This window comes from Anastrepha ludens, chromosome 2 (genome assembly GCF_028408465.1).
Source record: "Anastrepha ludens isolate Willacy chromosome 2, idAnaLude1.1, whole genome shotgun sequence".
Lineage (NCBI taxonomy): Eukaryota > Metazoa > Arthropoda > Insecta > Diptera > Tephritidae > Anastrepha > Anastrepha ludens.
The window spans coordinates 139896453-139910094 of NC_071498.1; the positions used below are offsets into that span (position 1 = coordinate 139896453).

The 13642-nt window shown below is 39.2% G+C and overlaps 1 protein-coding gene across 1 annotated transcript; it reads left to right on the forward strand.

Annotated features, from left to right (window-relative positions):
• Positions 1-433: 433 nt before the first annotated feature.
• LOC128855437 (L-dopachrome tautomerase yellow-f2-like) lies at positions 434-12445 on the forward strand. The gene is made up of 6 exons (XM_054090338.1): positions 434-698; positions 9665-9993; positions 10057-10162; positions 10220-10424; positions 11718-12168; positions 12237-12445. The coding sequence occupies exons 1-6, from the start codon at positions 524-526 to the stop codon at positions 12378-12380; spliced, it is 1410 nt and encodes a 469-aa protein (XP_053946313.1). The 5' UTR covers positions 434-523; the 3' UTR covers positions 12381-12445.
• Positions 12446-13642: the final 1197 nt, after the last annotated feature.

Here is a 13642-nt window from a genome sequence, read left to right on the forward strand (position 1 = left end):
AATGTCTGAATGGCTCAGATACTCATCTCGAGTACTTTTTGAACAGTACCTATATTTACCTATATGTATATGGTATGCGTGCATGTTTTATTGCAATTGGAGGAGAAAGCTACCAAAAAAACCGGTTGTAGGCAACATCCGGCGTCTCTCGCTGCTTTTAATGTGTTTATCAAAATATTTATTTATTCAATGTATTGTCGATTGAGTGAGTACTCTACTCGCATTCGTGTTAGTGATCAGTGTTTCCGCCGTGAGTAGTCTCCAATCGCGAATCGGCGATTATTAACTACTACAAACAATATAAAGAACTAGAGGTTCTCAGCGCTTAGCTTTAGGTGCAGATGCAGGCACGCACATCCAAATGAGTTTTTCTTTGAGACAGCGGCAATAATTCTTGCTTATTTCTATTTTCTAAAGAGTAGCGATGCTTTAGTATAAATACTGGTGTCGGTTAGTATAGATCGTTAATCGATAGAATTATTCCTTAAAACGGACGCTATTAGTTTCAAAATTGTGTAGTAAAATGATTATCAAATATGCGTTATTGGTTTTTACAATAAATATTCTTCAATTTGCTATTGGTGATGGCATGGTAGAGGTTTTTGGCTGGAAGCAAATTGACTATTATAATCGTGGCGAGATACGTCCGAACTTGCACGGTGGCAGTTATGGTGGGAGGGATAAACAGCGGCCGCTTCGTAAGAAAATCAATTTTAATTTGATTATAACTTATACGCTAATCACAGTTTATGGAAAATCCAATGAAAGAATTTCCAATACGTGTATATATGAACATGCATAACGATTGGGCTTAATCAAGGTTTTGTGAGGTCAAGGTGCAAAATATAGTGATATTCTGTGCATTGTTTATGTGTCGTAAGCATACGTGTGTATGTAAGTGTATGAATATTGTAAATTTTTTATTTGCTGATTACGCGTGCTAGTTCAGGCTTACTGTGAGGATGACTTTAGCATTGATTTTATAAACAATACCCACACATACTGATATTTATAAAAATTACTCGACCGTAAATACATTCACATATGTACATTGTACATATATCGCACTTGTTACGTTAAAGCGTAACAACTCAAAATTTCCAAATTTTAGTTTTTTGCATGAAAACAATGTACAGTGGTCATCTCTACCCACTGAAAAAATCGTTCAGTGGTTTGTCTAGTCTTTCGTTAAAAAAACCGTTATGACTCTCTCTTTGTATTCAGAATGACTTCTTTTGTCTCAACTAAAGAGTTACATTTTTAGTTGTCTCCAAGTGTTTGAACAAATTTGTGTCACATAAAGTGTAACATTTTGAATTGTGCCTGTTTACAACCAAACGGTTTGTTTAAGTTTGTTTAAGTTACGTGTTATTTTTTCAGTTAAACAGAGACAACTCAAAATAACACCACTTAGTGTATAAAAAAATTTCAGGAAAAGAGTAACAACTCTAAAATTGGTTATTTTAGCGCAACTACTAAACAAATAAGAATGAAACAACCGTTATATCGTTTTTAATGATATTTTCGTGCAATTATATATTTTTTTCCTTGTAATATATTATTAATATTTACGGAAACAGTTTTTCGTCTCTACTGAAAATGTTCAGATTTTGAGTTGTTACGCTTTAACGTAACAAGTGCGATATATTTGTATGGATGTAATATCATATGAGGATCTAGTTTCAAATAATGGTAGTTTCTATCAGCCTAAGGTCATCGAGAAATACATATGTATGTGTATGTAGATATAGAATTTATGTTCTAAAACATTTGCATGATTAGAGGAATCGATTAGTTTTATCTGTACGTTTGTGTGACGGATAACTCGATTCACAGTGGATGGTCGCACGACACTCGATTCTACGTTACCGGGCGACCCGGATTTTTATCCGGCGAAGGACTGTCACTTCAGCAGCATTCCCCTTACATTTATGGGGAATGTTTATGCTGCTTACACAGCAACAACAACAACAACAACAACAACAACATTACCAGTGTAGATATTTGAACAAAGTTTGGCACACAAATTATGCCATATAGGAGATTATTTTAAATGTGCGAAATGATAAGTAATTAAGTTTTAAAGATTTTGCGTGCGTAGGTTCGAGTCTCCGTGCATGAAACACCAAAATGAAAAAAAAGTGTTTTTCTAATAGCGGACGTCCCTTGGCAGACAATGACGAGTGTATTTCTGCCATGAAAAAGCTCCTCAAAAAAAAATATCTGTCGTTTGGAGTCGGCTTAGAAATGTAGGACCCGCCATTTGTAGAACAACATCAAGATGCACACCACAAATAGGACTTCGCCGATGACATATGCCTCACTCTCTGACATGCAAGTGAAGGCGGACAAACTAGTCGCGCTGGCACGCACTGTCGGACTGGAAGTCAACATCGCCAAGACCAAGGGCATGAGAGTTAACCACAATAACGCAAGGCAGATATGGGTTGACGGATGTCCGGTGGAATTCGTCGAAAGCTTCTGGTACCTCGGCTGCATCATCACGGCAGATGGTGGAGCAGATGGAGATGTTAAACAAAGCAAGGGCGGCATTCGGGTGAATGCATACAGTATGGGGGAGTTCGCAAATCTCCAGGCGCACTAAACTACGAATATTCGGCTCATACGTGAAAACCGTATTGTTGTATGGAAGCTGAAAATGGCTGGTCTCTAACACCATTGTACAGAGGCTACAATACTTCATCAACAAATGCCTCGGCAACCTCTGCAGAAGATTCTGGCCAAACACCATCTATAACGACGCACTATGAAGATTAACGAATGAGGAACCCATCCTTAGGCAAATCAAATGCAGAAAGTGGCGATGGATAGGGCATACATTGAGAAAACCACCAAATAGCATCACGACAATGACACTGGACTGGAACCCGCAAGGGAGTAGAGGACGCGGTCGACCAAAAAACACTTGGAGAAGGTCGATGCTGCGCGAACTAGCATATGTCGACATCTCATGGGACGGTGCAAAAACAACAACACAGAACCGTAAAGAGTCTTGTCGAGGCCCTATGCTCCCGAGAGGAGTGAACAAGGGGGAAAACACCACAAATAGGAGGAGGAGCTCCGCCAAATACCTAACAGAAGTATACGCGCCAATTATTTTTTTTTTTAGTTTTAAAAATACAAAAAATTTAATTTGTTTGTACCTACTGAAGAAAATCTACGCGCTTTTGGCATAGAAGGAGATTGCAAGCAAGTAAATGAGGGCGATTAAAAAAAGGCAAATCAGATTAGCGCCTACTACTTTAATCAAATGTGTGGAGCCGTACAACTTCCAGGTTAGACTTTGCCAACATTACTAGACTCGTAGCTTTTGAAAATTAATGAAACTGGTCAACAACCACACGCAAGCCCCATGGATATGGTTAAGGATATGGCGTCATGGTATGGCACCTCTACTTTGAGCTTTAAATATACATACAGCAACATATATCCTTATTTCTCAGAAGGTAACAATAATTGAAAAGATTGTTGTATTGAAAAGTATTGTTGCAACTGGTATGAAAAAAGTATACATACATCCATCTGACTTGGTTCACTCAAGCAAAGCAAGCATTCTAAAAGTAGCTATAAAGTACCGTTATTCGAAAATTCCAGTTGATAAATCGTCGTTGCTATTACATACATACATGTGATTGTTTATTTCGTGGCTTGTCGCTGTCTGGTTAAGTGGCTAAAATAATGAGTCCGAGAAAAGAAAAATCTTCTGATATAAGAAAATTTGTGGTTAAGCACAGAAAATAAAATAAATCTTACGGTGAAATTGCAAAATTAGCAAATTTAAGACGAACAACGGTACAAACGATTGTTAAAAACTACGAAGGGACCAATTCGTATGAAGGTAAAAAAGCGAGCGAGCCACCCAAAGAAACTCTCAATAACAAATGTAAACTCCATTTTAAGAAAAGCCACCAAAAATCTGGGAATTAATGCTCCGAAATCGGTCCAACATATTGCCGAGACATCCGAAAAAAGTGTTTATCCAAGAACTATTAAAAGATATGTTAATAATAGCGAATATTTCTGCAGGACACCGTAAAAAGTCTCTGATTTCAGAAAAACCCCGTCGCCTTAGGCTCGAATTTGCACGGACACATATTGGGCTTCTGGTCCAAAGTTTTATTTACTGACGAATCGAAGTTCAATATATTCGGAAGTGATGGCCGGGCTAAAATATGGAGAGAAGAAATGTGGATGTGGAAATGAAAAATTTGATATCTAGGGTCAAGCAAGTGATGGCCGGGCTAAAATATGGCGAAAGTAAAATTAATAAAAACATTTTTCTAATAGCGGTCGCCCCTCGGCAGGCAATGGCAAATCTCCGTGTGTATTTCTGCCATGAAAAAGCTCCTCATAAAAATATCTGCCGTTCGGAGTCGGCTTGAAACTGTAGGTCCCTCCATTTGTGGAACAACATCAAGACGCACACCACAAATAGGAGGAGCAGCTTGGCCAAACACCCAAAAAGGGTGTACGCGCCAATTATATATATATATATAGCATGGAATATTGATGGATCGTGATTCATATCGCAAAATTTCTAGACATTTTGAAATCCATCAGTATGGATTGCACTACTGCCCATAAATATTGAGCTCGCGATCCATCAATATGCGATACATCAGTACTTGGTGAAATAAAAACGAAAAATCACAAATTGTATGCAAATACCAATATAATGGAAAATAATACTGAAATCGATTATATAGTGCCGGTGGATGGCTTCGCTTATTGCTTGCCGTGACATTATGGCTGTAAATCTTTCATTTTTAAAGTAACTGAAATGATAAATGAAACGAAAAATACTAATAGCGAAATATGTACAATAAGATAAAAATACTAACGTTCCTGTTGCTAAATAATGCAGCGTCAATGCTAAATTTTCTCTTGCCGAAATCGCTTTTCCCATCACCGTATCTTGCTTAGATGAAAATGGGGTATGTTAGGTTAGGTTTTATAATACGTTCACATATAAGTAGATGACCTACTTTTTCGTGCTTAACTCTCAACCCATAATTAAAAAGCGAGATTTCCCATACAAAATGACTCTCCCAAAAACTGAGATTATGAAATAATCCTAGATAATAACAATACGTTTTGACATACAAGCCTGTGTTTTCTGTGTGATAGATCATTATTTTTACCCATGTAAAAATAAACATCAAAGCAAAAACTAAATAAAATGAATGCCGGCAAAGAAAACAGGTTTGTAGACATAATTCTAATAAAATGTTTGTTAGCTATAATTAACTATGCATTCGAATGCGTGTTGTTGCCATAATTTTTTTTTAATTTTAAAACCTCAGGAAACATCGTTTACGGATTTCCTCCAACTGTTTGTTATTAGCTGCCAATTGCGCAATTAAATTAGCTATTCCTTTTCCTTTCTTTATATCGTTAATAATAATTAAACAAACCAAAAACACCGAAATGTTCCGCCAAATTAATTTCTATGAAGAAAAACCTTTCAAAACAGTCTTGACAGCTCATAGTCAATTTCGCTGGTAATCTGCATTTGTGAACGGGTAGATTAATTTTCTGGATTTATTGGTAATTAACGATATTACAGTCTACACAGATGGTTCAAAAATGGAGTATGGCATTGGAGTTGGTATATATTTTCATAGACTTAGAATTGAAACATCTGTACGTCTTCCTAATGTCGGCAGTGTCTTCCAGACGGGGAGTTTGTAGGCTACTAATCGCAGACTTATTTTTTAAGGGCAATATTGCAATTCTTTCGGATAGTCAAGCTGCAAACCAGGCACTGGATTCAGTTACAATAATCTCTGAACTGATGGAGCACAGCAGAAATAGCCTTACTACCTTGAGTGTATACCATAAAGTTATCTTAATCTGGATCCCGGGACATCGAAATATTGAAGGAAATGAAAAAGCGGGCGAACTGGCAAGAGGGGGATTTGTCATGAATAACATTCTTGCAGAATTGGTATTCAAATCACTGGGTGAAATCAAGAATGCAATATCCTTAAAATATCTACAAATCGCGGAATGCAGATGGAGAGACCAGACGACATGCAAAATTAGCAGAACGTTATGGCCCACCTACAACCACAAACAAACAAGGGATGCCTGCAGACTCACGGCGGTGATAACTGGCTTCTGGTCTATCAGAGAAAAAGGAAACGATTTTCCATTTCCCCTGTGAATACCCTGCCTTATGGAAGGAGAGAATGCCAACCCTTGGCAAACCACAGTTCGAGAGTCTCGAACAACTGTCTGGCTCAGACGTTAACAACCTAATAAAGTTCTTAAACCACACGGACTGGATATAGTAGTTATGCTGTAAAGAACCATTAAACAAGTTGGTAGCGCGGACGTGCCTACAAAATGATGCGGAAGCGCCATTTGGATTCTTGATGAATTACCACTTTAACCAACCAACCAACCATGGCGGTATCTCATTAGAAAAAAATGTGTCTTTATTTTTACTTAGAGCCAGTTTTTTCAGTGCAAGTTTAACTATACTTTTTAGTTAAACTAAGTTTAAACGCCCAACTTTACAGGCTTAAACTCTGATTAAAAAACTCAACACAGCTAAACTAGCATTGAAAAACGTGAGGTTAGAGCGTAATGGTAAATGAAAATTTGAAGCCGGTTTTCCCCATGCTGAAGAGATTTTTAATGGCGTGGCCAATATCAGACCGTTAGCCGGCTCTCAGCGAATTTGAGAGCATTAGCTGATTGGCTGACGTTTCAGGGGTTATGAATCGGTTTATTTACGAAAAACCTAAGAATGTGTTAGTGACATGCGAAAAAAATCAACATAATGTCACTTCGTTGCCGCCTGAACAAGAACTGATTGGACGAGTGTGCGAAAGGATGCTGCAGAATTCGGCTGGCGAATCCCCCTTGGCGTGGCAGCCGAAGTTTCCCTCATAATGTTCTTTTCCACCATCATCCTTGGGGTGTCTCGATATTTTAAATTATGAAACTAAGTCGCAAAATGGTTCCTCGATCGGGGAAAAAAATAAAACAAACCAATATACAACCGACGAACAAAAGTAACACTCTACAAGGCTCTCATCATGCCCGTCTTAACGTATGACGCAGAAGCTTGGACGAAGACAATATCCGATGAAGGGACGCTTGGAGTGTTCGAGAGAAAGATTCTGCGTAAGATGGCTACGTTGGCTGGGTCCTGTCGTCCGAATGGATACAAACGCTGCGGCTTTGAAAGTATTCGCTGGTGGTAGCAGAGGAAGAGGAAGGCCTCCTCTGCGTTGGAAAGATCAGGTGGAGAAAGACTTGGCTTCACTTGGTGTGTCCAATTGGCGCTGGTTAGCACGAGAAAGAAACGACTGGCGCGCTTTGTTAAACTCGGCCAAAATCACGTAAGCGGTTATCGCGCCAATTAAGAAGAAGAATATAAATAGAAGTAAAACCAATATATGTAAGAAACTGAAATCAGTTAAAAAAAATCGCCAACATAAGAAAAATTTCATTTTTAAATGATTCTAAAATCCAAGCCAAATTTACAAGATAGAAATACACGAAAAATCAAAAGAAATTCCATTTAATAAATGAAAACGAAATGCACTGCAAGGAATATCAAACCATCGATTTATAATTAAAATAATTTAACTTAATCCAAAAAATGTTTATCTTTGTTTTTTTCGTTAATCCCATTGAATGAAGGTGATTGAGAATCGTTTATGATCGCAGTTCATTTTTTCCGTCAATTCACGACTGGTTTGAGTGATTTGAGACGTTCTTCATCGAATTCAGAAGGCCTTCCGCTGCGGGACGTGTCATGGACGTCAAAGTCGCCATTCTTGAACTTTGCAAACCATTTCCGTGCTGTAGACTCGCCTATGCTGTAGTCCTTTTCCTCACAAGTCGCAAATGTCCCGGGCTGCTTCGGCAGGTTTTTGACCTCGTTGAAAAGTAAAGAAGAGCAGGTATCGAAAATCTCGATTTTTCTGGGTATTCCATTTCTAAGCCTCAAAACTAACAAAAAATGAAATAACTCAAAAATACAATTAACATAGTTCTGTAGGGCAGAAGTATTTCTATCGAATGAATAGTTACCCTTTATCAAACAACAAATAAATCGTTATAAAATAAAATAAAATATAAAAACGCTATGAACTATTTCCCAACCCAATAAATTATAAAAAAAAACAAGAAGCTGCCGTAACAACGGTACAATTTTACGTAACAAGACTGGTTGATCTCACAGACGGTGGAATACCCTGGCGTTTTGTGTATTTTCATCTCGCCATTTTAATTAAGGTTGAAAAAAAATTTACGAAACTTTTCACAAACTTGTGATAAGTATGTGCATACATACATGCGTACAAGGTGAAGTCCAAAATAAACAAAGCTGATCTAAAATAGAAACGACAGGAGCTTTGTTCTGATAACTTCGAGTTTATTTATTCAAAATAGCCTCTGGCCATCTGGCCTCGATACACTGTTTTACGCGATCTAAAAGCTTTTCGAAAGAGTGTTTCAAGTCATTGACCGGAATGTCCTACAGGATGTCGGTACAAGCATTTTGGATGGCCTTTACTTACGCAAAACGTTTTGCTTTCATGGCTAAATGCAATTTAGCCATATCAAGTGAATGCGGCGAGTGATTGATAGTTAAAATGCGATTCATAGCAAAAAAATCAGTCACAAAAGTGGATCAATGAGATGGTGCATTATCATGCAATAAGCGCCAGCTTCCTTCTTTGCGGTTACCCTTTATATTCAGGGCGAATTCGACTAACAAACGCTTCAAAACACCAAGATAGAAAATTTCATTGACGGTTTGGCCCGTTGGCGCGAACTCCTTGTGGACAATTCCCTTGGTATCGTAAAAACAAATGAGCATCGACTTGATTCTTTACTTCTCCAATCGCGATTTCCTGCGTGGTGGCTCGTCTGGGGCCTTCCATTCGGCACTTTGACGTTAAGTTTCAGGTTCATGTTGGAAACACCACGTTTCATCACCAGTTACAAAGTTGTAAAGGAAGTTCTCGTCTTTTCTCGCCTCTGAATTGAGGTCTTTCGAATGTTCAGTTCTGAGCAATTTTTGCTCCTCAGTTAACTTGTATGGGATGAAACTGGCACAGACCTTTCGCAAGCACAAACTAACAGTTAAAATGCTACAAATCGATGTTTTGGAGATATTCAACTCCGATTCCATGAATTTCAATGATGATTTCTTTTCATTTTTGATAAATTTACGAACAATTTCGATGGAGTTTTCGGTGATTACTGATTGTGGGCGCCCGTATGTTCATTGTCATTTATGTCCTCACAACCACCTCTGAAACGTGTAAACCACTCATGAACTCTGGCACGAGATAGACAATCATCGCCATAAACTTATTTCATCAATTCAAATGTTTCGGTAAACGTTTTACCGATTTTAAAACAAAATCTGATATGCCCTCTTTATTCGAAACTCATTTTTGTACCGATGACACAAACATACTGACTCTTACTTTCACTGGAAGTCAGCTAGGGATGCAACTTCCAACGCAATAATTCATTAAAATGACGGCGCCATCAAAACCATATTTATGACGCCAGTCTTGCTTATTTTGGACTTCACCTTGTACATATCTATATCAAAAATTTTTCTAAATCTTTTTGTAGTAACTATCTTTTAATCGAAAATTGAATTTTCCAGCTGGCACAATTGTGTTTCCCGATCAGATACGCGATCTTGCAAACTCGAGGAGGAGCAAACGTGAAGTCGCTGAAGGTATAACTTCACGGGATGAGCCGCAAGCAGTTGTTGAGCGCCGAATTAACGATGTTGATCAGAATGCTTCTTACATTCCGTACAACAATGTGCCCATGGGTGTGACCCATTATAAGGGACGCTTGTTTGTGACTATGCCGCGACGACGAACCGGAATACCGTCCACTCTCAATTACATTGACTTGCAAAAGGATGGCAAACAACATAGCCCCAAATTACATGCGTATCCCGATTTCGAAACAAATTATCTAAATGTAAGTTAAATATTTTCGATTTTATTTGAATATATTATTGGATTTCAATTGCATTTACCTTAGCCAAATTTCGAACCAAACTCAAATCGCATCATTTCGGTATATCGCACAACGGTGGATGCTTGCAAGCGTCTATGGTTCATCGACACCGGCATGCTTGAGTATCCCAGTGAGTGGTTATAATTTTATTATAAATTTTAGTTATAAAGTCTTTTTTATCCAACAGACAATCGTATGCAGGTGCAACGACCTGCAATTTGGGTGATTGATTTGGTGAACGATCGTGTTTTACATCGCTACGAAATCCCTGCGAGTATCGTGGAAACGGGACGCGGTCTCGCAAGCATAGCGGTGGACGCATATGAGCGCCAGTGTAATGAAGCCTTTGCTTATATACCCGATTTGGTGAATCGACTGTTGCTTGTTTTTAGGTAATAAAATATTTACATTACAACATATGGGCTGAAAAGTCCTCCCGGGCCTAACTGAGAAAACGCGTTTTTTTGTTGTTCCAAATTAGCTTTATTCGTCAAATTAATTTCTATTAAGAACAACACCACTCAAACATTTTACTTTTGTAGAACGATTTATCTTTTACCTCAAAATAGGCCTCAGGTTCAGCGATAACCTCTTCATTCGAACGAAATTTCTTACCGGCGAGCATTTTTGTTAGGTCTGCGAACAGCCAGTAGTCGCTAAGAGCCAAATCTGGCGAATGCGATGGATGTTGGAGCAATTCGAAGTTCAATTCATGTAGTTTTGCCATTGTTATGATTGACTTGTGACACGGTGCATGGTCTTGATGAAACAACGATTTTTTCTTTGTCATATGCGCACGTTTCTTTACAATTTCGGCCTTCAAACGCTTCAATAACGCTATATAATATTCACTGTCTCAAGGCAGTTGATGAGTATTACACCACTCACATCCCAAAATGCCGAAGCCAGAACCTCTTCAGCCGATTGTTACTCTTTCGGGCGCTTTGGACGAGGTTAGCCGGAGTGAAGTGATGGATCCATGGTTCATCCATTGTCCCATATCGTCACAAAAATTCCAGTTTATTACGTTTAAACATGGCCAAACACTGCTCAGAATCATCAACAACTTCTTGTTTTTGAACAACAGTGAGCAAGGCGGCACTCGCTTTGAACAGAGCTTTCCCATAGTAAAATGCTCAATAAATATAAAGCCAACTCGTTCTTTTGATATCTTTACGATGTCAGTTAACTCACGCAACTTCAGTGCTCGATCATTCAAAACGATTTTGTGGATTTTTTTTATGTTTTCTGGTGAGGAGGTAACCCTCATTTGGACGTCCACTGTGTTGTGCATCATTGGGTCTCGGTGTGTTTGAAGTCAGCAAACCATAGTTTTAGTGTTGTTTCTGATGGAGCGATAAAGCGGAGTCCTCATAACACTTTTCAAGCTATTGCTTAGCTTGAACGATATTTTTTCCATCAACAAGCAGTGTAAAATTGAAACACGGAATTCTTTTTGATCCATTGTTTTGAAAATAACAAAAGTAGCGTCACTCTTAGCACAACAACTCACGAATAGAACATCATGAGACTCTAATAACTTTCTTTCTAAGGTTGGTACTAACTGAAAAAGAGCTGAATGCAATGAAACTAGTGCCATCTATGTGTTACGCCCGGGACTTTTCAGCCCATGTGTTACATACTTACACTGCATATATAATACATATATGATTTATTTCTTACAGCATGAAAGAAAATCGTATGTGGAGTTTTAGCCACAATTATTTTAATTTCGATCCCCTCGCTGGCGATTTGCACATCGGTGGCCAATCTTTTCGTTGGGATGATGGCATCTTCTCCATCACCCTGGGTCCATTTGGCCCCGACGGCTATCGGACGGCATACTTTCATCCTATGGCCAGTAATATGGAATTTGTGGTCGATACCAGCGTGCTACAGAATGAAGCAAATGCAGCGCGTAGCGATCATGGTGACGATTTTCGACCGTTGGGCAGCCGAGGTGTCAAACGCCAATCCACAATGCATCAATACGACACACGCACGGATACCATTTTCTTTGCGGAAATACAACATAACGGTGTCGGTTGCTGGAATACAAAGAAACCATTTTCACCACAAAACCTCGGCATAGTTGCACAGGATGCGCAACGCATGATATACCCCAGTGATTTAACGGTGAGTTGACTGTGATTAGATCTATGTTGAATGTTGATTAGTTTTTAAATCTATGATTTGCACTGCAGGTTGATGAAGATGGCAATATCTGGGTGATGACCAATTCCATGCCGATCTTTATTTATTCTACGCTGGATGTAAGTGTGACGAATTATCGAGTGTGGAAGCAGAACGTGTATGAGGCTGCAAGGAATACTGTTTGTGCACCATAGTGAAGTGAATATTCTTAGATGTAATATTTAGTTTGGGGAAAATTAAATCCATTATTTTTGTTATATTTAAGATGTTTTGGCTTGACCGATTTGGGTCAAATATGCACCGTTTTGTTGTATAATTTTTGGGCCTCTCTAATAGAAGTCGTGTTCCTTATTGGCGAAAAACTATAGTAATCGATTTTTACAATCTTCTCTTGATACCAATTTCTTAAAACTCAGGAAGTTTTCCAATGAGAGAGAAAGGTGGTAATCTCCTATGTTGGTAGACATAGTACCCTGATGTTAACATGGGTCCCGGGACACGTGGGTATCGCGGATAACGAGATCTCTGACTCTTTAGCTAAAATGGGCTCTGAGGCCAACTTCCTTGATTAACCATAGCTGCCTTTCCTTCTGCAGCCATCATGCCATGGTTATCAAACGGGTTACTTTAACCCACAAGCGAACTTGGCAAGCTGAGAGAGGCTGCAGATGGACAAAGCTGATGCTACCTGTCATGTCCGAAAGACTGTCGCAGTTCCTCCTGTCACTAAGCAGAGGTGACTGTAGGCAGCTGGTTGGTCTGACGACGGGCCACTTTCTAGGGGCAAAGCACAAAGAAAAGGTGGGCATTTCACACAGTGCACTCTGTCCAGCATGTGGAGAGGCGGATGAGACGGCGGACCACTTTCGGTGCGTATGCCCAGCCTTCGTTCGAATCAGGCTTGAGGTCTTTGCCAGTGATGTGTTAAGAAGCGACCACCTTATCTCCTTGGCACCACAAGATCTACTCAGATTTCTTCGGAGGTCGAGTAGATTTAAAGAAATAATTATGTTTGAGTGCTGTACTTGCTAGTCTGTGCCGACACAAAAAAAAATTGGTAATCGCTTGGTGCCAGGTTCGGACTACATGGAGGATGCATTAAAACTTCCGAATCAAACTCCCGGTGTCAGTCTTGGCGCGTCACTACAGACGTGTGGGGCCTTGCGTTGCCCTAATGAAACACAACACCTCTTCTCTTTGCCATTTCTGGTCAATCGCTAACTTCAAACGCTCCAGTTGTTGACAGTAGAAATCTGAATTTAGTGTTTGGCCATACAGAAACAACTCATAATAAAAGATTCCTTTCAAGTCCCACCAAATACACAGTAACACTTTCCTGGCCGTTAGACCTGGTTTGGTCACAGCTCAAAGTTCAATTCATGTAGCTCAAACTTCAGCACGCTTTGACCACCATCGTTTTCGCACAATATTGTCGTTACCGATTTCTCATCCCCAG

Excerpts from the sequence above, each read along its gene's own strand:
- LOC128855437 (XM_054090338.1), top strand. The coding sequence starts at position 524 with ATGATTATCAAATATGCGTTATTGGTTTTTACAATAAATATTCTTCAA. Across the intron at positions 9,994-10,056 it reads TCGAAACAAATTATCTAAAT|CCAAATTTCGAACCAAACTC; the intron begins GTAAGTTAAATA and ends CATTTACCTTAG. Across the intron at positions 10,163-10,219 it reads CGGCATGCTTGAGTATCCCA|ACAATCGTATGCAGGTGCAA; the intron begins GTGAGTGGTTAT and ends TTTATCCAACAG.